Genomic DNA, 25,623 nt, shown 5'->3' with positions numbered 1-25,623 from the left:
CGAAAAGCCTTTAAAGGATATAGACAAGATGTAAAAACAGCCAACACTAACTCCACTAATATCATCAGCTATCAAGTCGTACAACTTACGTAAAATACACAGAGCGACTGCGGTAAGACGGCTGTTAACTCCGGCTTCGAACAATCTGGCATTTGGAGTCATTGAAACGTTTGATACCTACGGGTGAACTCAAGGGATCGACTGTGCCGGTATTGAGTATGGCGAGATTGTTATTCATGAACAACCTTCGAGCGATGCCCAAGTAACCTTTGCAAGATTACCAAGGTAAGAGAGGGTTATAAATGAGTGCAAAATCTGAATCGGGATTTAGAATTGGGAGTAAGGTTCGGTAATAGGGTTACGGTTCACATAACGAACTGACACCAGCCATGGTGCTAAAATGCTATTTGGCCAAATAGATATGAATGGATCCCGCGCCAATGTCCACAACTCGCAATCTTAAATTCGATTGGTTTGTTAATTAGTTATAGTCTCACTCTGACTACCACCATTGTTCGATATAGCAGCTGCTAAAAAGCCATACATAAGATGTATTTACTTAACCTTTCAGAGAAACTAACTTCGTATCGGTACTAAAGGTAGCCGAAGGCGGTGTGTGTTGTTCTGTAGTTTGCTAAAGAGATGGACTTTATCATCACAGCAATCCCATAACTTCTTTTACCATATTCCCAATGGTTCACTGATGGTAAATGATAGCAGTTTTGTCTTTATGGTAGATGTACTTCACAATTTAGTTCGAAGCAGATACCACAATAATCCTGATCAGCGTCTGATTGTGTATGTGACAATCTTATACGTTGTATTGTGGTATACACTAACACAGATTATGGCATTTCTAGGTTCTGTGGACCCACAATGCTACAGTACTTCCAGAAACTGCTTCTAGAGCGTCATCGAGTGTAATGCTAAGGGAAGGCTGGTGATGATGGACAAGAACACTCTTTAACTCCTGGTTGTCAGCAATGCGTTGGTGGTTTCATGCTTTTTATTGGATGTTCTGTATAATGCATTGAGAACGACAAAACCTTTTTCTAAGATATGTTCACGGAACACAGTTTTGTCCAACAAACGGAGAGCAGTCTTGCTTTGAGTTCATACAAGATTTGGTTGCAATACTTCTTTGGGTTGTATCGTCTAGTGGTTAATGAGAACGTCATTGAAGTAAGGAACCCGACCTGCTATCTGAAAGTTAGCTTATACACATTCTCAACATTTTGTGGTGGCAGATTTAAACATAAAGCAATCGAGAACTTTTCAAATTAAATTTTGAAGGCAGATGGATATAAACAGTTAGTTAAAGCATTTTTTAAACAGTGGAAACAATTATGCTTGAAACTTGGGAGTTAAGCAAATTAAGTAATGAGTTAAGGTAAAAACAATTACAGGAAGGAACGCCTTTATTAATTTACAAATTGGTGTACGTTTACATGGTTTATTCCATGTTAGATTCAGTCTTAGTTTCAGGCTGTGTGTAATGTCTGTATTCAGGTTTCAGCTCCCACATATTTTTGTGTGGAATGTGAGTGTTGAAGATAGCAATTTCCTTTAGTATCTCTGTAAGATAGGCCTGAAAATAAAAAAAGGATATATCATACACATGAAAAACTGAAATTAAATATTTTAGTTTATAGAAAACTAACGAAACAAATTTATTGGTTACGTGAATATTTCCAGATTAATATTTGCTAATGTGAGGGTACATGAACGACAGGCCTAGATTTCAAAACAAATTAAATACCTTGCATCTACTTCAAAGGCGTTATGTTGTGGAGTTAGTCTTACTTTATGTTTCAATTTTCATTGCGTCAATCAGATGTGGATCTAACGTTAATCTTGCTTCTTCCCTTGTGTACGTTGAGATTTACTGATGCAGAGGCATACGCTACATTGGTTACCTTGACCTGCATCTGTTGGAGTGTATGGAATAGAAGGGCTAGGCCATCTGAGAAGTCCAAATCGTCTAGTTTCATGCAAGCTGTTCATTATATTCCGTGCTTACCCTCAGATGTGATCTTTATAGTTCAGTCAACCACCAGAAGAGAATGAATTTCAGATGATTTTGACGATCTTCTCAGTTACACCTGTGTCGAAGAAGGTTCCATAAGTTTCTCCTATCCATACTGTCGAACTCCTTCGCACAGTCAAGGAAGTCAGTCAGTCAGCTACAACGTAGGACCAGGCACACATATGCATCGGTCCAAGTTGCCATACCTCATTAACACAACAAGATGGACACCGACTGTTGGTGCTACCTTGGCGTGGTGGTCGGGCTTGCCTATCGTGATGAAGCAACCGAGCTATACTGACTGGAACAACCGTTACTCAAGGCCCTACCATGTCAGACAGGTCGGTTGAAGAGCGGTAAGACTAAAAGCAACAAACCTAAGGTCCGAAGGCGAAGTCGTACTGCTGACTGTACAGAGGTGTGATAGCAGTAAGGTATTTTCTTCAGACAATCAACATGACAGCGATGCTGCCTTTCCACAAGGAGGGGTGGAGTTAGAAAAGGTCGACCCCAAAAATGCACACCTCGCCTTATCCCACGGATATCCGTCCCCCGCGGTAGGGTCTCAACAAGTGCGGAGCTAACACAAAAATTACTCATAAAAAGGTCGTGTGTGATCGACCTCAAGCAGTTGTCCCTTGGGCACTGCGGTCACGCCCTCAGGTCACTAAGACCACCTCTAATCCAATTTCCTTTTCAGGTATTTCCAGAAGAACCCTTCCACGGTGTAGGCAACCGGGAAGTGATAACCACCCTCATACCTCTAACAGCACTCAAGTCAAGAAAGTTGATGCACAGTGACGAGTTCTATTTAACTGGTTGTTTAACGATGACCTCTGGTGTTGCGATTTGGTCTGTGCATAACCGACCCTTACGGAATCCGACCTGTTGATCTCGAAGCTGTATGTCTACTGAATCCTTCAGTCGGTTTATTGATACATTGTTAGAAACGTTTATTCAATATTATATTTTTGGTACAGTATAGAATTCTCAGCACAGTATTTCAACAAGTTTCCTTTTCTTATTTCTTGACCGATCCTTGCGATAAATATTGAGTGGTCGCCAGTTAGATGTTAGCAGGAATCGACATCTGAATCATGTATATTCTTTTCGAAGCATATTGCCAACAACCACGGTGTCTCTGATTAGGCTCTTTCGTAAGTTGTACAGCGAAATGCAGTAAACTTTTCACAAACACACCTGAATAGGTTATGAGACTAACGGGCATAATGATGTGTTAAGAAAAACAAGAAAACAGGTAACTTGTTGAAATATCTTGATGGCAGAGACAGGTAGGCCCAGATATTCAAACAGGCCGCCTGATATGACTTCACTGCTTCGGCTAGTATGTTGTCAGGTCCTGCTGCTTTTTCACTCCTAATTTCTTTGATCGTTGTTACTGACAGCTATAGGGAGGTTTGTGTGTAATGCTTCGATGTCCGGTGGGTTCAGTGGGGCTGGACTATTCAAGGGTTCTTCAAAGTGCTCTACCAACTTTTCTTCTGTTTTTGAACCTCAGTGATTGGTTTGCATTCTTTGTCCTTGACTGGTTGTTCTGGTTAACTATATTTCCCTGCTCGTTTCTTCGTTTTGTCATATGGTTGTCTCATATTCTCTCCCTTAGCAACTTCTTCCGCTGTCGCTGCCAGGTCTTCTGCGTATTTCTGTTTGTCAGCTCTAATTCTTCTTTTCACTTGCTTGTTTGCTTTGGTGTGTCCAGATTATGCCTTGACTTCCTCTATTGCTGTTCGGCTGCTGTTAATTGCTGTTTTCTTGTTCTTCCTTTCTTGAATCCCGTCATGGTTATCGACAGAAATTCATTTTTATGATGGTGCTTTTGCTTGTAAACGCAAGATAAACAAGAGAAGGTTAAGGGTGAAAAACATATCAGTGATTATATGTACAATAAATTGACAGAATTAATCTAACATCTAAAAATAATGGATATAATAAACACAGTTTTAACCAATAATTACTGAGGATTTTGACTAGTTATAAGTAAACGACGATGAGACATATACGACCAATCATCGAACGTGATACGTGTTAGTAGATTCTACGGTATCAACGTATTTCGAATTTGATCAGGATTATGATTAAAACTAACTGAAACTAACAAAGATATAGAGAGCAAATTATGTAGATGCTTACCAATGGTTGCTTAGTAAGTACAACCAAATCTTTAATAGAGTAATATTGGTGTCTTTCGAAAGCTTTGAACAAATCCTGCAAAACGTCTTCTTTTTCACGTCTAAGATTTTTACCCTCAACCTTTTTCCGATTTTCATACTCGATCTAGAAAACAAATATTTAATGATTTTAATGCAAAGTAGTCAGCGGAAACTTAGCAGTGATTAAAATACATTAATATACAAACGCAAACGAATTTGTTGATATTATAGACGGTGGTTAATAATGTAAAGTTTCCAGTGAGATTTCAGGTGGACAAAAGTATAGAGAGTATAAGGTCAGCAATCTATAACAGAGTAGACAAGTCTAAAAAGACTATTCCTTTGATTAATCAGGGTAAAAGTGGATTTGTAACATAAAGCAAGCTGTTATCTATGGTTTATCAACTTATTACTTGAAATAGTGAGGTGACACTTATTAACCAGTCATACCAGCAGCAGCCATTAGCATTTAGGCCAAGTCACAACCCCCACGAATCAGTCTTGTTTCTAGTCGTCACATAAACTGAAGTGGATATATTTCACGAGCTATGCGTATCAGTCCTAAGTCGAAATTGGAAGCACCATAGTATAAACCAAGTAGCGGATGGAATTTAAGCATGAAATCAACAAATTTGTAAGTTATTATGGATACCAGTGAGAAATCAAGTCAGCGGTTATGAATCTGAAAATTTTGCTAAGTGTCGGTTAAATTACACTACCTGTTTACGAGAATAATGGAAGGAAAACGTAACACTGACATCGCAAAACTACCGTTGTTATATCTATGTTAGGTTGAGATAATATTCGAGTTCAATATATATATCACTATACCATAATAATACTTTGTTTCAACAATGAATAGTAAGTTGCAAAGAAAATGGACGGTAACATGAATGAAATAAAGAAAATATACTTACATTGTTGACATGATTGGAAACTGGTTTGTAATTTCTTACTGGTTCATAAAGGAGACAGACTTCATGTCGCGGTCGATTCTTTGCTTTGAGCTTGAGGAAATAAAAGAAATATAAAACTAGGACAAGAGTGAGGGTTAAGTATTTCTAGAACTAGGATGGGTACAAAATAGGACATTCAAGATTAGGAAATATTTTATGAACCTACATAAGCCTCTAGATAAAATCAAAGATTTTTACCTGTTGAGCTTTGAGCATCATATATCTTGTATTGGGTGGTGGTCTGCATTCAGCTCTACTGTTAACACGACCAAACAAAGATAGTCGCCGAGAGTAACGAGCGTACGGTTTATTTGAGAATGGAGAATGTGGGGCTGCAGAGGAAATTAAAGTTGTGTTGGTCGTCGAAGATGGAAACGAGTTGGTTTGAGCACATCCAAGGTCGTCTTCACATAAAATTATGAGTTCTTGTCCAGATATAGTCCCAGGACGCCTTTGAACTGTCGAACTTGGAGTAGTTTGACCTGGGCGAGCAGTCCCAGGTGTACTATTTGATGATGCAGAAGTTTGAATCAGAAACTGATGTTCCTGAAAGTATAAATAAGACTTCATTCACTAATTAAACATAGATTTACTTGGTTGGTGCAAGTAACAGTTACAATGTGATGATGTCAAGATCAAATAAAGTGAATACAAAAGTATATAAACGCATCACCCAGATAAAATGTGGAGACTTACACGTAAAAGGTCAGAAGTTTGGTTAGAGATACTTTTCTCAATATTACCAACCATAGAATTCTTATTCAGTACTTCTTATAGAGACAAGATATTATCGAACTTTACCAATTATGATAACAATATTCCCAGTAAGGTCAAACGTTTTTTTTTCTAGCAAGGAGATTTCTGTAATGATATAGATAACTAGAAACCCCTAAAATCGAGGAAATCTAAAATTGCTGAAACCGATTAACGTGTTGCTCCATCTGCAAACTAAGTGGCCTGTGGATTCAATGTTAATTATTTATTAAGAACCTGCGAGTGAAAATAGTCCGTCTACTTGCTTTTAACGAATCAGTCTCGCACAAAACAATTCTGGTGTGAAACTGTTTTCCACTGTTGAGAACTATAGGTGAAGTTAGGTATGGTCCCCGGTTAACTTTAGCATGAATTGGATTTTGAAAGTAGATTAACTTTTTCTAGTGCTACGAAGCTGTTTCTAGAAGAAACTTTTCGACCCTAGAGGTTATCATCCTCTTAATGTGTAATACCAGAAATTTACATACGATCAACATAAAACAAGACCCATAGAAATGGGAGTGATTTATACTAAAAAAAACAACTGATATAAGTGATTTTTCTATTGAAAATTGGGAGACACAAAAATCTGCTGCATGTAGAGCACGTGGCACAGTTTTAGTCACAAGTGCTCCTGAATGAATCGAAGAAACAATCATTTGAGTGGAGAGAGCTAGTTCAATTGCCTTAAGTAAAACAACATTGGCTTATTATTTGAAAAAATCGGTCACTCAATCATCAGAACCGGACGGAATATTTATTCAGATAAAGCCTGGGATTATTAAGAACATAAGTACATCTGTCAAAGGAAGCCGCAAGACTGATCACTGTACAGAAAGGTTTTGTAGTAACTCAGATACTTTTCATGAAATTAAGATCATGGATTAATACAATGCGACGTTTTTGATGACAAGGGCTTGGAGTGACCTAAGCAACTGAAAAGAGAAACAAAGGGGATATTCAGCAGGAAAATAAGCGGTAAAAAGTGCTAAAGAGTCTTATTTTTCGACTCGTGTATGAAAATAGTACGACACCCTCCTTTCATTGCTGTATATTTTTATTACTGCCAATTATCTACTTTTTATTGAAATTTGCGCCGAATTCTCTCCTTATCACATCCGTTCGGGTAGAGTTCACGCACAATTCTATGCTTGTAGCCCCAAATGTCCCATGTGGTCCCCTTAATTGCCATTGCGAAAAAACGTTTAGACATAGTCGACTGGATTAAAAAACGACACATAGTTGAGGATATTCATTGGCAGGAAATAACATAATCGTTTAAAGGGATTAATGACATACAGATGTTCGTCACGGACTTTGATTGTAACTGCGAAGCTCCGCTGTCCTTTACGATGATCTGCCAAAGACAGTTACAGGTAATAGCTAATGAGTTATTTGTTAAGAATGCGTCTTTATTGTTAAGTGTTTAATTGACATGCTTTTTAAACAACTGCCAAAAAGGTCGGATTTATGGTAATGTTCATCAACACTGAACACTACCTATAAAAACAGCAATGAACCGTTATCATCCCAAACTAGTACTTACATCTTTTGTTTTCGTCCAACGACGCTTTTGTAGTTTATCTCATGTCGTGAAAGTCCCCTTGTCAGTGCGCCTAATGATTATGAAGGGGAAAGAACTTTTAATTCGTAAGCCTGCACTTCTTAAATGCCAAATAGTGTGAAGTAGCTGGAAACTTCAAGCTTCATGATGAAAGTTCGCTTATTTATTTTATTTCAGAGATGGTGTCAACAGAAATTTTGTTAAGATTTGGCCGGCTTAATATTCCCTCCATAAGCATCTACCATGAACACATCACTAAACCTAAGGGCAACGACCGGTCTTAATATAGACCATATCTGCTGACAACATTTTTGAAATAAAGGAAATGGGCGACCTGGGGGTATACAGTGTTAAGTTCAACAAATATATAACTATTAAACTAGTAATCGTTATATGTGACGCACCTGTTTATTCAGATGTTAGATGCACAGTTAACCACAATAGAAAATTAGGCTGTGATATGTATGTTGTAGGTCGTCACCTCGAAAGATGGACGTTTTCAAACGAACACAATTTGCAAAGTGACGACAATTCCCGTCAACAGATTCAACCAATTAACCATCAAGGACTTTCTGATTTTTAGACACTTCCAGCTAATATGAATTAAAAACATTCTTTCTAGACCTAATACACATAGTGTACTTGGGAGTGATGAGAAGACTAATCAATCTATGGATAGGTTTCTTTTACAACAGACTTAGAAACATGAACAAATCTATAATCACGGGGTATAAATAAATGTCGTACATTAGACTTCAGTTCCGTATGGAAAGGGATATAATTTCCATTGTTCCTTCTCTATTTTGGCTCCATAATTCTTAAAATTTTTCTACCACTACCATCTTGATTAAATTTTAAAAGTTTACTATCAACGATATATGTTAGTGCATCATGGCAACGGATTCAGTTAGAAATGAGTTAATTAAGTTTCTCACAATATGAAGGGTGTTGCGGACCGGAACCCTTAATCTATAATGCTCATTTGTTAAAGTACCTTCCTGATGACGTTCGTTAGCATGAGACTTGGGATTTGTTATATGAGGTAGATTAAGAAATCGGTGCATAGTGTTTAAGCTATAACAAAGCAAGCAGCTTAGCGTTGTGAGGAAAATATATCTTTCTTTGGTAGACCTTGAGCTAGCATGTCGGGAATTAATATAGACACGTCCGTCAAGTACGACCACAAAAAATGAATAGTTATGCCTAAGAACACTAAAGTCACTTAAGTCGGATTACGTAATAACAACACACAATAAACCTGGGCTAATCATTGACATAGGGGAAAATAGACTAATTAAATTTAGAACTCACTGACTCACGAGATTACTTTACGGAAGCATTCTCTTCTAGTAGCATAGATATATTTGTGTGCTCGGAAGTTAGTCATGAGCATATGTGGGTTTTCACTAACGATATATACTGTAAGTGTATTTCCGTAAACTGCTTTAATAATGTAGTAATCATTCTGTCGCTACATACATTCATGTGAATATGTTTTTGTATTTCTTGTTAATGTTATCATTTTGAATAAATTCCTAACTATTATATACTGTCAAGCGTACTACTAGTCAGTTTGTACTCATCAGTGCGTCAAGCACGAAGGTTCCAATCGCAGCAAGTAAAAAAGAACTTCGTTTGTATCTTAACAACTTTATGGATACTCACCTGGATAAGTGCTCAACCAAATGACAACTGGCCAATCATCAAATGCAAGTTTATCAACTGCTATAGTGAGTTACAGAGGCATTCGTTTCCTCAACAAACAAAAGCAAACTGAGGACTTGTTTTATTCAGTAAACTGGCTGGCTACCATGTCAATATTTTGACGGACGAAAACAACTATGCACTAAACATAGAGAAGGCTAAGAGGCTATTAGTAACCGTACTAATTTTTTGTGGAGGCATTGAGACGGAAACAAGGGTTTTTGTATAATTCCGTTGATATGGACGTGTCTGGAATGCAGGCTGGAAACAGCCACGTTCGAAATATAGTTTAGGTTACTAGACACTACAGTGCCACTAATTGAAAAGTAAGGGTGTTTTATTTATAATGCTAATAAACAAGTTTTTAACAATTAGAAACGTCGTCCTCCACGTCCATTTCAAAGCGTGTTGACAGTGGGTTAACGGCTGAGTATGTCACATTTGGGATTTAAGTTAATGTTGAACATTCAGAAAACTACATGCTGTTCTGCCGGACATATTATCAGAAATATCAGACTAGTGTGAAAACATTATGCAGCTAGTGTCTAAGCTGATGGATGTGATTATCCACGAAACTTAACATTGGACTTCCAAGTGTACAGTTCCGTTTGTCATCTGAAGAGGAACTACGGACGTTAGATGCATCTCTTCAACAAGGAGATATGAGAAACAAATTTGAAGGGCTATCATATTTATCGGATTATCGCATTACATTCCAGATGTGCATGGTGACGCAACTTGTGGATGATACTAATAAAGCTCGCATACGCTGTGTTGGACTCGTGAAACCTGACGTTGCCAACCACTTAACACCAGTTGGTATTTAAGGGGTGCAGACTTACGAATTAAAAGTGCTTTTCCTTCATATTCATTAGGCGCGCTGATATCGCGACGCAAGGGGACTTTCACATGAGATAAACTACAAAAGCGTCGTTGAACGAAAACAAAAGATGTAAGTACTAATTTGAAATGAAACCCTTTTACTGCTGTTCTAAACGTGTTTTGCAATAGAAATAAAGGCGACCACAGAAGAAATTTAGAGCTACAAGCATAGAAATGTGCGTGAACGGTTTCTGTTTAGACTAAAATGAGATGATTTGGCGTAAATTTAGACGTAAATACGATATTCGAAGTTCATTGTATGATGTGGAAGAACAAAGGAATCAAGACTGATGCTTCAGGGACTGTTTTGAACTGATTTTTAGTAGTACAATGAAGAAACAGTAAATTACACACAACCTTACAATCTTAACGTGTGGTTTTGTATAAAACGTACTACCTACCTTTGGTATCAGATTTCCGGACTCTCCGACTTGATTTAATAGTTCTGAATCAGTAACAAGAGTGACTTGTGACCCTGGGCCTTTGTTACTATTCTGAGATGCACTAGTTGAACTTGCGATCACAACTTTGCCAACTACACCATCAGGACCAGCATTATGCCAAAGTTCAGCCAAATATTTTGGAACTTTGACTAACCAAACTCCGTCTTTGGCTCTGCTTGTGTCAACTACATGCAAAGCATGTGCATCACAAAATATATCCGACACACTCTTCGGTTTTACATTGGACATAATGACCTCGAATGACGTACTACCCGCCACAAAATTTAGTTGTCAGCCTATGAGGATAGTGGAATTCAGAGTTTACGTCACGAACTGATCGTTCTTAGAATACCGCTGAAACCCAGAAAGCCTTGAACAATTGTCTTATTCCATAGTGGAACTATTCTGTTGTGTGCAACCACAACCATCGGGGTTGGACATACGACTAAGACTTCCGAATACCAACATTGTTTGGAAGAATGAGCATGCTATTTGTTCCTTGACATTTATATCTGGGAAGCAGGAGAGTTTTAATTAATCTAAAGTTATGATTCTTCTTGTGTTTCTTCTGAGCCTGTAGGATAAAACTGGTTAGTTACGAATGGTGGAAGTGATAGTAGAGCATCACATACTGCTATCACTCTGATGCCTACAAAATTTTAGTAGGAGCCGGGTATTTTTTAGGAGAGTCCATAAAAGGTTTTGTTACTGCCACATCTGATGATGAGTTCGACAGTTTGGCGGTTTTGCCCACAAGAGATTTGCACAGATTTTTTTAGAACTTATACATTTTTTTATCCTAAACAGATGTCTACTTCAGTGCAATTTGGTACATAAACGAACACTTTACAAGGACGGGAATATACCTCTTAATGTGAGAGCACACAATGAGAGATTTTTTTCGAAATGACGTCTTAGGTAAATTTCAAAGCAGTATTATATAGTTCTTCAGTCAGGAGTATATATATGAGCCCGTAATCCACTAGTGATGGCGAAAAGTATCCATGGGCCATGAGAAGGTATGAAAGTTAAACTTGTGAACTAATGGATAAAAATGAAGGTCTTGCATTTAGTCACGACTGGGTCATAGGTGCCCAACAATATGGAGTCCCATGCTGCAGGGAAGCAGTTATTCAATGCTTTCCGATGGTGAACAGTTGTTTAACTAAGATCAGTCAGTGGTAGTAACTGCAGATCACTCAACATGTTACAGGCACCAATGGGGTTGGTCCATTGATGTAGTCGAAATTTGTATGACCTCATCAAATCCATTACGTCCAACCTCCACAACATCAATATGGCTGAACAATATTGAAATGTTGGCAGAGTCAGATTAAATATATAACGGAAGCAAAGTGAAGTTAATACCGGTCTAATTTCATAGACTTTCATTTAGCTCATCAATTGCTGATCTCACTTCTCTATCTGGTCATGAACTATTTATTTTGGGTAAGCAGTTAATCATTGTTTCTTGATAAATAGGTATATATTGTCCTGTTGCGTTCTTCGTCCTGCCTCAGCAACCGTTGTGACCATCCACTGGTGTGCTGAATCGCAGCTAATTCTTCAATCAGCTTAATCGTCAGATTGAAACAAACAATAGGTGAGTGGTACTAACCAACTAGTTCATTCAGAAGAACATAACTCACGGGTTTCTCCATTCCCCTAAAAATAGTCCCTATACAGTTAGTTAATAGTCAGTCTTATTGTGACTTTTGGCTTTGAACTACACTTTGCTTTTCAGTTTACTCGAAAAAACTTGAATATGGTTGTATGCGGCTGGTATCAAGATCGTGGGTTTTTTGTGACGTTGTCATGCATAATTTTTTATATTGTCTACCTCATTTACTCATGTACACTCTTACTAGGAGTCCATCAACATCAGGTTACTGCATCAAGTGATTTGTGTTGGTAAGCATTAGTAGAAAAATGACACTTGATCACGTACACGTTATATGCCTAAGTGGACACGTAAAACGCTTAAAAACGTAAATATACGAGTGATTAGTTATGGATAATATATGACCTTCCAGAGTTAAATGTCAAGGTAATCTGGTTACCATAATAATTTCCGTACAATATGTCCTAAAAGTAAGCTAACCCAAAAACCTGAATAAAATGAGGATTTTTCACAATATAAAGAGCTCACGGGTTCGTAATGTTTGCTTAATGAATCAAGAGGTTTCTCTGACTAATTCAGGCCGTTGGAAACGTCGGGTAAGTAATAAAACAACAGAACCTAGGATGTCTCTTTCAATTACCTAGCCAGAAATTGTCCTGATAACGAAAACGTGGGGCCCGTCTACAATACGAAATGAAGAACTAAGTACAGATGAATACACACCTCATCTCTCAACCGACACCATAAGGAGGGTGGATGATGTGTGATATACTCACGTAACCCTATTAGTGCGATAATATTCGGAGACAGTGTATTTAGTTGTGGTAATCAGGAGTATTTGAATTATAGTACGAACTAAGAATCACAGAAATAACGCAACTGAATCGAGAAGTACTAGACAAGCACGAACGAATATACTGTATTTAGAATTTGAAATCAAGCATTCAAGAAACACAAATAAATCATTAGTTCATTCAAACACCACATAAGTATAATACCAGGCTCGTCACGGCTCACTATACTCAGCACTAGTTGCAAGTTGCATGTGGGATGTGTGCCTCTTCTTAGGAGAACAATCAATATTGCAAAGAGATGCTGATAACAGTGTTTTATTTGGTCGTAATTAGAAAGTCAATTTTAATATTCGTATTGGCATGCTGATTTTCGATTGCATTTGTATTGATAGGCTAACTGAAGGAACAGAAGTACAGTCTTGAAGAGCATGAATTCTAACTAGCGTTTCAGTTAGTTTATTAAGTTTAGTTCGGTTTATTTAGTTAAAGGGAGCTTTTATCAACCTCGTTATTGCTTAACCGTGATAAGATTTAGTAGTACTAATAATACATACGAACTGTTATCAAAACTGCATTTAATACGTGGAAATACAGATAATTATATGGATTTTCGACAGATAACTGATGGTAGTTCGTTGAACGTGATCGCATCCATGAGAGACATGTTCTAGAATCAATGTTCTGATGTACGACGAACCAGGTTTTTGTATTCATACACACTGGTTGGTGGTGTATCAAGTTTGTGGTAATATAGAAGACGATTCGCATGAACGAGTGACTATAAGGTGTTGAAATCAGCTATACTTTTAGGCAACAAATATATGCGACATGGCGTTATGCAATGCTTTCAACCATATCAATCCCTACAAGATGATAAACAGTGAGTGCTGGTCATGAGATTATCAGAGAGCGCGTAAGTTGTAACTAAGAGGAGTAAAACTCAACTCAGGTCTGAGATAATGACATGTATCTTTGTTAGTATTGAGGCAAATTTGAAAATGTTGTTCTCAGTTTGCAGGAGATTTGATCAACTGCTTATACTGACAGTTCGCATGGATGTTTGTGTCACTAAACTTCCAATTAGACGGACAAGGTTCCAAGATGTCTACTATATGAGCAACTGATAGATAAACTTACTGAAATAATCTAAAACAGATTAAAGGTGATACACGTTTTCGGAGTTGGACAACGCCTTTACACGTAACACTTTTATAATCTAAGTATGTCAACCCAGTCAAATCAGAAGTCAGAAATGAAGTGGTTGGAAGATATATTTGGAAGACTACCAATTGATCGTGAAGGGTTTATCCCAAGCTAGTTAACGGTTGGAAGGGATGGGCAATACGGTGTGCGTACTCTTGGTCTGGTGGGGATGCGTGACAATGCACCTTTAGTTAGGTGTACCCAGTTAATTGATGAGGTCAGTATTAAAAGTTGAGGACTTGTGGAGCTATTTATTTTGGGGATTTCTTTACCGCCACAAGATTAAGATAAATACGAGAAAACAATACCTTATGATAATCGTAAGTCGGTTTATCGACCGAGCTTGGTTGTAGTTTCATCAGTCTTACCAATCATATCACGTGATTGTCAAGTCATAATAATGCGTTATGACGATATCCAGAAACAATTATGAATAAGTAGTTGTAGTGTTGATTGGGGACTAGGTAGTGGGAAATATTCATTATTGCTTAAGGTGATCTGGAAATATCAGGAGTTGGTAGCATTAGCGGACCAGACCCTCCTGATTATAAAAATTTGCGAACTGGAAACATTTGTTCACTTAGTTTTCATTTTAGTGATAGATTGTTACAATTGATTACTTTGGTCCTGGATCCCCGGTCATGTTTGCCAAGACGAATAGATTTAGAAGAAGGGTTTCTAAAGTTTAGACTAGTCTCCGTAATATTCGTTTACATTTTCGTCGTTTCGGTCCATTCAGACAGCTGACCTACAAAATCATAAAAGTGTTATGTATATGAAACATCTTATTTTTTGAGTTAAGTTGCAAATTTTGATGGGCTGATCTGACTTATTTATTGTCCATTGACGTTAGCGTGTAGGTATCAAAGGCCAGTTCTTAATCACAAAATGGTATAGTGTGATATTTAGGAGTATTTTAATTATAATATGAACTAAGAATCCCAGAAATAACTCAATTGGATCAAGAAGTACTCGATAAACACAGACGAATGCACTGTATTTGGAATTCGAAATCAAGCATTCAACAAGTACAAAGGAATCAATAGTTCAATCAAACACCACATCCGCCACAGCTTAAATTGAAGTCTGGGTGTCTATAATCAATTGTACGTCTTCTCAAGTTCATCCTGTGTCTGTCGGACAGTGTTTTGGATAAGGATTTTGATTTATCAAGAATGTACTAATTAGTATAAGAATTAACAACCGAAATTGGAACAGACTCACCTGGTTTCTGGAATTGTGTTTGATCAACATGTCGATTGTGTGTACTTAAGTCACTGATATATAGAATTCGCACCATATATTATCCGACATTCTTCATCACAATCCCCGTGGATGGTCGAAGATCGTTTCCACGATAATATGTAACTTCTGCAGACTCCAAACATTTCATATTCGACCGAAGAATTCTTCCTTTCAATAGCTTCGATGGAGTCTCCTTTGTCACCGAATATCTGGCGTTTCTATATTGCAATAGAAAGGTATCTATTCCATTTCCCAGCTCATTAAATGTTGAGGCGGCTATAGAATCAATAGCAGTCTTTCATGTCCTGACGAAATTTTCTGCCCGACCATTAGGACAAGGATGTCTGGGAGTAGAAAACAGATGTTTGCACCCTATACCATTCTACAAGGTATTGACTGCATCTGCAGCAAAATGAGAGCCATTATCGGCCACTAACACCATAGGAACCTCTTCTAGACTAAACACCGTCCTTAATGCTTGGATTGTGAAGTCAAAATTTGGTGAAGTTGTGGAAAAAACTTCAGGCCACTTTGAAGAAGAATCAATGACTACAAGTGCATAGTATTTGCCAAGAAATGTACCACAATAGTCTGCATGAATTCTCTGCCAGGTCTCAGACGATACTGGCCATGGAGTCCACTTCAAAGGCTGATTTTTCAACTGATGACATTTTTAACAATTGTTTGCTGTACGGCATACATCTGCATTTATTTCTGGCCACCAACATGCGAGCCTTGCCAAGGACTTCATTTTCTCAGCACCTAAATATGCACTATGAAGATCTTCAAGGACAGATTTACTCAATGAAGAAGGAATAACAACACGATCATTTAAACACAGAATACCATCAGGAGTAGTAGATAGCTCATCCCGCCTTGAAAAATAGACAGGAAATCTACGTTTCAAATTAGGATTCCAGCCTTTCCGTATAGCATTGAGTATACATCCAAAGTATCTACGAGTTTCTCTAATGAGATCTGGATGTCTCACTGGGAAAGGTTGCACTAACAAGCAGTCTGAAGTATTGACGGGTCTATCTTGTAATAATTGTCGAGAAATGTGGTCAACGTGTTGAATTTGCTTGGCCTTTCTGTACTGAAACATATAGTCATAGACACCCAAAGCAATATTCCATCGATGAGCCATAGAAACTGAGGAACGTGCTAAGGATTTTTCAGGATGATGAATGAACTTCAAAGCTTCATGATCAGTAACAATAGTTTATTTCTTTCCGAGTAAATATTTATGAAGTCTTTTAACAGCCCAAAATACAGCTAATGCTTCCCTCTGAGTCTGTGAATAACCTTGTTCAGTAACAGTAAGTTTGCGTGAAACACAAATAAGTGGTCTACCTTCCTGCTCCAAAACTGCGCCAATACCTACAGGTGATGTATCAGTAATAAGCACAGAATGTACACTAGGGAAGTAAGTTCTGAGAACAACATCACTTTGAAGAAACTTTAGTAGACTTCGTAAGCACAACTCCTGTTCCTCACCCCATTTGAATGAATTGGATGTCAAAATAATAAATAAACAATTTGCACGATAAGAAAAATTAGGAATAAAACGGGGATAGTATTGAAGAGCACCCACTAGTGAACGTAGTTCCGTAAGATTCTTTGGAGACGGTGCATTTGTCACTGGAGCTAGTCGTTTCATATCTGGTCTAAAACCATTACCATCAACTAGGTATCCAAGACATTCAAAACTAGATACACAAAATGAACACTTATTTGGATTCACTGTGATATTCTTCTCAATTAAACGACGCAATAAAGCAATAAGTCTCTGGTCATGAACTACCTTATCAGAATCATGAACACTGAGATCATCTTGATAAACGTCAACACCTTCAAGATCACTAACTATTTTATTCATAACTTCGTGAAATATGGATGAAGAACAACTTAGACCAAATGGAAGGAAATTGTATTTGAACAGACCGAAAGGAGTGTTAATGTCGTCAAAATAGATGAAGATTGATGTAAAGCGATTTGAAGATAAACATCTTTTAGGTCAACTTTCGAGAACATTTTAGAACCATGAAGTCAATTTAGAATATTCTCAGCCTCTACCGTTGTGCACGTTTGTCTCAACAAATGGGAGTTCAATGTCAATCTATAGTCACCACATATTCTAGTGGTCTTGCCGTCCGACTTCAGTGGTTTCATGCTGAATCGGTTCAATTATGCCTTTCTCACACAAATCGTTTAATGTCTTATGTACTGCCTCTCGAAGACCATAAGGAATTATTCGTCTTTTAAGAAAGACTGGATCACCCTGTACTTGAAGATTTATAGGCTGAATTTTTATACCTCCACTGCACTTAGCACACGTAGCTATCAAATCTTTAAGTAAAGCATCAGAACTTTCTTTAGAAACTAGGAAAGACAACTCCACTTTAAGCTTTTTCAAATTCCTTAAACCTAGTATTGACAGTTCTGTTTCGCTAACTAAAAATTCACAAGGTATGTATGGGGAATTATCATCTCTTTTTAGCGATTCAAAACATCCTCGTATGGGCAGTTTGTGTCCAGTAACCCCCAATATTGATACTTCAGTGGGTAGTACCACAACGTTAGGATCTAAAGGTTTCAAGTTCTTGAATGAAATAATGGACTCTATACTTCCTGTGTCCACAATGAGGTCATGACATGAACCAAGCAATGTATATAATCGCTTTTGGATATAAGCATTACCTTTCGAAATGGTGGACAAAGATATATGATCATTAGAAACAGCCAAATTATTGGGATCTAAATTACAAGATCTAGTACTACTTGAAGCAAAATGAACAGTAGCTTTGCATACTGACTGAATGTGTCCTATCTTATCACATTTAAAACATTTAGCATTACGAAATGCACATGAATTACGAGAATGAAACTTTCCACATGATAAACATTTAGCAAACTTCATCTCACCATCGTGACTTGCTTTTTAACTCCTTGTTGAAACAGCTTTCATATTTACACGAGAACAGCAATCACTGTTAAACGAACGCAAGTTTGATTGACCCTGAGATTGTATTTCATCATGACGACTAAGCAAAGTATCAGAAATCTTCATCGACTGGATATCAAATTCATTCACTGCCTCATAAATAATACACGCAGTTCTAGCATCTTGAAAGGAACAGTTCAGCATTTTCAACAGCTCTCTCTTCAGACCCGGTATGTTAATTCTTGCAATCAATCGATCTCTCAGCTGCACATGAAGCTGATCACCGAAATTACATTTGGCAGCTTGTTTCTGCAATTCAAAGACGAATTCCCCAACCTTTTGGTCATTTTGACGAACCATCTTATGAAATTTCGCCCTTTCACGGCATTCGAAACTAGTGCACTTTACATGATTTAATAATAGCTCCTTAAGATTTGCATAAGGAAGTGAGATGGGTTTTTCTGGATATGCCAAAGTTTTTAATAAACTGTACGCTTCTCTTCCGACGAATATCAGGAAGTGTGCCACAATTTTATCACCTTTAACATCGTTCTTGGTCATGCTCCAGATTCCAAACCTTTCCAAATAATCAGCAAAAGCTTCAGGAGTTGAATGGATATCTAACTGTTCCATCGCAGGCTCCATCGCGACGCCAATACTGTAGTTAGGAGTATTTGAATTGTAATATGAACTAGGAATCCCAGAAATAACTCAATTGGATCAAGAAGTACTCGATAAGCACAGAAAAATGTACTGTATTTGGAATTCGAAACCAAGCATTTAACAAGTACAAAGGAATCATTAATTCATTCAAACACCACATATAGTCCTTCTGAGAATAAAGGATAAAAGAGGACACTTGATTAGTGGAAATCTTCGTAAAACTAAATCTAACGTCCAGTCTTTTTATGAAAGATTTGGCCTTAAGTAAGCGAAATGGTATGCATAGACCTATTTACTTATATAATTTGGGGGACAGTGTCCTTCATGCATAATTTACAAGGAACAAGTAACCTAGTATTGAATCTGTGTTTCTGATTATCTTGTAGTGACTCACATTTATCACGAGAACACGACTGGTTATAATAATAATTGTTTTTATTAAACCAGTCGTGTTCTCGTGATAAATGTGAGTCACTACCATCTCATAAGACAGAACGTTGTTTTTTTAATGACATCGTTAATGTATGGACCTGGTATTAAGAAGTCAAATTCGTTCCCAGATTACATATTTCGAATCTGGAGAAGCCAAATAAAATGATCAAGTAAAAAGGATCCACACAATTTAGATTTAGTTGAATCTGCTCTCCAAAAAGTACTGCCAGAAGATGTTTAAGATTTACATATGACTGAAGTAATAAGACTCATTAAGTAAGTTGAAGGAAGGATCTCACTAAGAAGGATACTTGAGTTAGTACTCAAAAGTTACGAAGAAAGGGATGTCCTACTAAATAACACAATCGAGACTTGTGATTCGAATATTCGTATCCGATCGGATTGGTCACTTAAAGGTCAACTTAAGTAGGAGAATGCCCTCACGGAGTCAAAAAACTGGAAAACTAAGTGGCAAAATAAACCGTAATAGTAAGGGTTTTATGTAGTCGGGTTTTGAAAGTTAATGCTTCCGAGATCCGCATGGATAGAACGAGTGATTCTCAAAACCTTTAAATGTGCGCTACACGGACGCTCATAGTCTTAAAAATAAAACATATGAGCTAAGTTTGATGGTGTATAAATTGAGTCACGATATAATTTTATAAGTATTAATGCCAAGGTAGGACTTGATAGTTTTAAATAAATTGAGCATTGGGTAGTATTAATGATAAATATATTTTTCAAATATCCCAATGAGTAGAAAAATTGTGTTTCTGAAGTCTCTTGACTTAATGTAAGGCACTTCTTCATTGTGGACTACATTAAGTCAAGAGAAGTCAGAAACACAATTTTTCTACTCATTGAGGTATAACAAAAATATATTTATTATTCCCGATATAGTTGTTGTCACAGAAACATGGACCATTATAGATATAAACTATTCTCCCATCATCACAGGCTACATCTGTATTGGAAGTGATAGAGCTATAAATCGCATGGGGAAAAGGCATAATTCTACGTGTATGGGATCAATTTCGTGTACAGTTGTGCACATTAGAGATGCATGACAGAGGTACATAAGAGGTAGATCGTTGTACAAATAAATCTAGACACGGGTTAGTGACTATAGGAGAAATATAAAGTAGTCCGTGTCATCATGCGGACAACTTTTTCTTAAGACAAATTCGTTCTTGAAGTAAGGCCAAATGTGGTCTCATCGTTGAAAATATCAATTGGATAGAGCTTACAACTTCGGGTGAATGTTTTAACGGGAACCTGCTGTCAACTATTATTCGGTGTGCATTTGTACAATGTATCGCAAAACCGATACATATCTATTTTGAACGTGAACCGCCATTACTGGACTTTGTTTTTAAGTCCAGCATCACCCCCATCAGCAAATAGTGATGACATAGTACTGTACTCTGGGCTTTGGACACAGAGACTACAGTATATATCTGCTCCACCCCGTACCAAAATCTGGCGAGCTGACATTCCTGAAATCAGAAACTGGGCTATTTCAACAGACTGGTGGGTCAGTGCAGATGGATTTATCGAAGACGAGTGGGATAAGTCTAAAGCCACGTCCGAGCCCATAGCATCACTATACATCCCATGGTCAACCTGTGGTGGCTCAGATTCGTTAATCGATCATCTTTATAACCTTTATCATAAAAAATCTCAACAGTGTTTTAAATCAGAAGGCAATAAGAAGCGGTGGCAATAGCTTATTAGCGGATAGCACAGACAACAAGGTTATAGGCACATCGAGCAAACTTGGGGCAGAGAGGTGAATGTGTGTGTGCGAGCAAATAAAGGCGAATTTATAGTCAAATCGAATCAAGAATCGGAGTACACATATACATAGGAAAGTGAATGACTCATCGAACAGTATTTAAGCTATCGAAACTTAAGCTAGAGAGAGTTATGTGCGTAGGCTGTCACATGTGCTTGTAGCGTGGCGTCGAGTTGTGATTAACTATGAATACCGCTACCAAGAAACACGTGCCAAATAGATCAGAAGGCGTAAGAAGCTCGTTCCAAATGACTCCATAAAATCCCCGAGAAGCCGAATACCAGAAGGCAATTAATGGACCAAGTCGAGGTTTATTTGCTGGCGATCTCGTGGCATCGAAAGGATACCGAGATCGTGCCAGGATACGAGCTTGGTTACAGAACGTAACCGAATTCGCGCGAAGTTACAATCAAAGTGTAAGTATAAGAATGGAAGCACAAAATAGCTGTCATTAGCACAGTCAAACAAAAGCACGTTAAAACAAACACTGGTACAGTTGGTTATAATAATAATTGTTTTTATTAAACCAGTCGTGTTCTCGTGATAAATGTGAGTCACTACATGCTCAAGCGTACACGTTTATATAGATATGATAGTGTTCATGATAGTATAAAGAAATACGTGAATTGTTACTGTTCGAATAACATTGTCTGTTAAGTTAATAAAACGTCTTAACCAAAATTAACTATGATCGAAATTGAATATAGGATGTCTGCTATAAATCCGTAGGCTGCCACGTCGCCCTCCATTGATCAACAAGGAAACCCGTAAGCTACTGGGGTGTAGGAAACAATTCTGGAACTTTTTCTGGTCAATAGGCCTTGAAAAATTTAGGTGTGAATACCGATCTAGAACAGATCGGCTGTAAGAAGATTACATTAAATCTATGACACCTAAAGATAGACTTCTTATAGCCTTTTTCAAATGTGAAGGAAGCAGAAGCTTCACAGATTATAATTTATTGAGCAAAACAAGTCACCTTAACACACTAATTTTAATCAGGGGTCACTATAGTGGTCCTTGAGATAGTATCCTGATGAAGCCGTATATTCATCAGAAAACATCCTCAAGTTAAGGAAATAAACATCTGTGCATATTTGTGTATGGAACCCTATTACAACTGGTACACTAAATAAATCAGTGGAATAAGATGTTAACGAAGTCGATAGATTCCTTCTCTTTGTTATTACGGATAAAACCTTATTGTCGTTAGTTCCTTTATTTTCCCCTCAAAATCTATTGCCTTACTTAAAAGTCCAAAAATGAAAATGGATGTTCTGATCATATTATAAACAGGTTTGAAACAAGTCAACCGTGCTTCTAATTCAGATGATATAAACATAATTGTTTTATTGAAGAGGATAAAATAAACATAGATGTAACTGTGACCAAGTAAAAGGTTTAATCACCGATAAACAATAGGTTATCTATTGTTTAATCAATTATTATGCCTTCAAAGCATATTGTTTCATTACATTTTGCAAGAAAATATGACGCTTTTTATTTGTCCTACACTATGTTTAAGGAGAAATAAATGAGTTCTGAAAGTTTTGAAAAAAAAACTTTCTATCAATATCAGCATTCTATTTTCCTGTTCTGTTGGAGACTATTGTGTATATAAGGAAACTAAACACCTTTTATTAATTTACAAAAGTGAATAAATTAATTGATGTTGAAATACGGGATACGCCTTTATTTGTTTAAAACTTTGTTACTTATATACATATAACATTTTTTTAATATTTAAAGTAACATATATTGGACATTAGTTATCTGAAAAATTAATGACAAATCATACAATTCATGTGTATCTAACTGATAAAACATAAAATTTTCATTTCATTACTAGCTGTCATCATATATTATACAAGAATTTAAATGATGAAAAAAGCCAAAGTTGTTTAAAATAGTGAAATTAAATAAAATATCGGAAGAAATATTAGCCTTTATAAGAATTAATTGTTATTTTGTATTGAATGAGTTTTCTAATTAATGTTTTATTTTTAAAAAAAAATAATTCGGAGAGAAGGGTCATAGGTACTAAAACCTCATGAGAAATTTCATAGAAATATGAACATATTGTAATGTACATACTGTATGATTGTCATTTGAACTTATGAAGAGACTCACTTGTAAAGTAGTAAAATTCAGGACTTTTTTTAGGCAGTTCATATTGCTGTATATGAGGTGAAATACTGTATTGTTTTATTCTAGTAAACAAGTACAAATTGTCACTTCAATAGGTAAGAATTATATAAGCACCATATAGAATGCTAAAATCAACTGTATAATGTTGGGAGAAATACAGATTAGCTAAAAGTGTATTGTAGTATTTCTCATTTGTATGGTATAATAGTGAATCAATTCGCCTTTTCTTTTCACAAAAAAACCTAGTGTTTTGTTTTAGTGAAATGTCAAATTAAACAAATCTGATGAAAATTATGAAGGCAAAAATAGAGTTAAATTCACTTGGTATTGTTTGGCTTGTATCTTCCCGTTAAGGTTTAAAACTGCAATTGATCAGTCTGTTATTGGCATATGTGCATTCTGTGCGTATGCCTCGATATTGCCTTAATTCTCAAGCTTTTAGTAAGCAATGATGGATAGTGGCTAGCAGTGGAATCCAGGACGCACGTTTCGTCCTATTTGGGAGTGAACATCAACTCTGAGATGCAGGTACACCCAGCTGACGAGTCCCAAATAGGACGAGACGCGCGCCCTGGATTCCACTGCTATCCCTCATTGCTTAAAAAAATAGAGTTATCTTCACTTGTTGGCAAGTGATGAAGATACTGTGAAGATCGCCATACTTTTGTAACATCAGATCCGAAAACGTTATGAACTAAGGTAAAACTTGTTAAACTAAACAAAAGTAGTAGTTAGTATCATTGAATAAGAAAAAGAGAATTCAGCGAAGAAAGTTTTCTTTTCGACGAAATCATTTACTTAAGCTGTACATTCGTATATATAGTTATATGGAAAATGGATGCACAATTTGTTATTTTAAAAATTATGCTCATTAATTAGTACATTCATAATCATTTTAATTGAACCATTTAAAATCAAAAAAAGTTTAAATGTATTTCACTTATTCAAAATTATGAATGTCCAATTTAACTTTACTCTAGATATTTATTATATTAATCAAATAATGCAATCAATGGTCAGTGAACATGTGCCTAGATGGCTTCAAAATCAATGTGTGTCAAATGATTCGATCAATGTGGGAGGTAGAAAATCAGGTTCATCGATAGCGAAACATATAATTGAAACGGGGCACAAAATTGACATTAATACAGCTTTTAGAACGTTGTGTAGAAATTGTCAAGGACGAATTCTTAAGTTTATTGAAGCCTTGGCTATTCGTAAATTTACCCCCCCTTATGTGTACAAAAACAATTTGTCGTAACCTTGAATTTACCTTGGTAATCCTTAAGTCATTCTATGGCGTCTGATAACGCGACAATTTCTTATTCTTTCTCTCCCCTTTTGTCATCATACTTGAACTTTCATTTAATGGACCTTTATTAATTTTCATATAAAAATGGCCTAACAAGTACATATGTCACCATGTATAACAGAAGTTTATTATCAGTATTATTATCACCCTGTAAAAATAAGTATATATATTTGCGATTGTACAGCTTTGAAAATGAATTCGCCGAAAAGAGAGCTCTTCGCTGAACTAATCTTTCTTATTTAAAGTATATATGTGACCAGATTGTTCGAAATGTATAGCGCAAATACATCACATTTTTCAGATAAACTCCGTCTTCTCATTGTTCCATCGAAATTTATAAAAGGGACTAATTACTTTATATTTATGTTTTATTAATTGAGTAAATTTAATATTCAATTGGTCTTCCTTTTAATGATTCATTGTATTGTCTTACATAATTAACTATTCATTAGTTCTTCAATTTTCAAATCCTTCCATTCTAATATATATGATGAAATATCTCTAGAGAAAGATTACATGTAAATTTCCTGTTCATTAGTTCATAATTAATAAATCTCTTTACAATTACTTCTAATGTCGGTGTTGTTTTTAGTCTTCCGATTTATATAACACTATTATAATTCATATTCTTCACGTTTAATTTGTCTGGTTGGTAGTTTTTAACTAAATGTTTTTCTAAGGGATAGAGTATTTGATCCGAGTTTGAGACCGGCAGTAACTCTGGAAGAGCTAGAGGCAAATTAAGTAAGGACTGGAGTCAAACAAGGCAGTCTACTCTCTCCCTTCCTCTTTCTTCTGGTGGTCGACTGGATTATGAAGACCTCGACATCTAAGGGAAAGTATGGAATACAATGGACAGCTCATAACCAATTAGACGATTTTGACTTCACAGATGACATAGCCCTCCTATCGCATACACACGATTTAACGAAGATGAAAACAAATAGTGTAGCAGCAACCTCTACAT

The 25,623-nt window shown here is 36.6% G+C and overlaps 2 protein-coding genes across 4 annotated transcripts; one reads left to right on the top strand and one right to left on the bottom strand.

The window, feature by feature from the left end:
- Positions 1-420: 420 nt before the first annotated feature.
- On the bottom strand, positions 421-10,863 carry GTF2F2_1 (General transcription factor IIF subunit 2; the record flags this gene model as incomplete). Of its 3 annotated transcripts, none has more annotated exons than XM_012941818.3 (5): positions 421-1,588; positions 4,178-4,321; positions 5,115-5,204; positions 5,352-5,699; positions 10,458-10,748. In XM_012941818.3, the coding sequence occupies 5 exons, from the start codon at positions 10,746-10,748 to the stop codon at positions 1,454-1,456; spliced, it is 1,008 nt and encodes a 335-aa protein (XP_012797272.1). In that variant the 3' UTR covers positions 421-1,453. The 3 variants fall into 3 exon arrangements, with proteins under 3 accessions (XP_012797272.1, XP_051072192.1, XP_051072193.1); XM_051212052.1 differs by lacking the exon at positions 421-1,588 and adding an exon at positions 2,656-4,138 and having other exon boundaries at positions 5,115-5,315; positions 10,458-10,863; XM_051212053.1 differs by lacking the exon at positions 421-1,588 and adding an exon at positions 2,656-3,866 and having other exon boundaries at positions 10,458-10,863.
- An 8,286-nt stretch (positions 10,864-19,149) lies between these two features.
- On the top strand, positions 19,150-25,146 carry MS3_00001241 (uncharacterized protein). The gene is made up of 2 exons (XM_051208719.1): positions 19,150-19,233; positions 24,325-25,146. Exons 1-2 carry the CDS (start codon positions 19,215-19,217, stop codon positions 24,603-24,605), a joined length of 300 nt encoding a protein of 99 aa, XP_051072191.1. The 5' UTR covers positions 19,150-19,214; the 3' UTR covers positions 24,606-25,146.
- Positions 25,147-25,623: the final 477 nt, after the last annotated feature.

This window comes from Schistosoma haematobium, chromosome ZW (genome assembly GCF_000699445.3).
Source record: "Schistosoma haematobium chromosome ZW, whole genome shotgun sequence".
Taxonomy (NCBI): Eukaryota; Metazoa; Platyhelminthes; class Trematoda; order Strigeidida; family Schistosomatidae; genus Schistosoma; species Schistosoma haematobium.
This window is presented reverse-complemented; position numbering and strand designations above follow the sequence as displayed.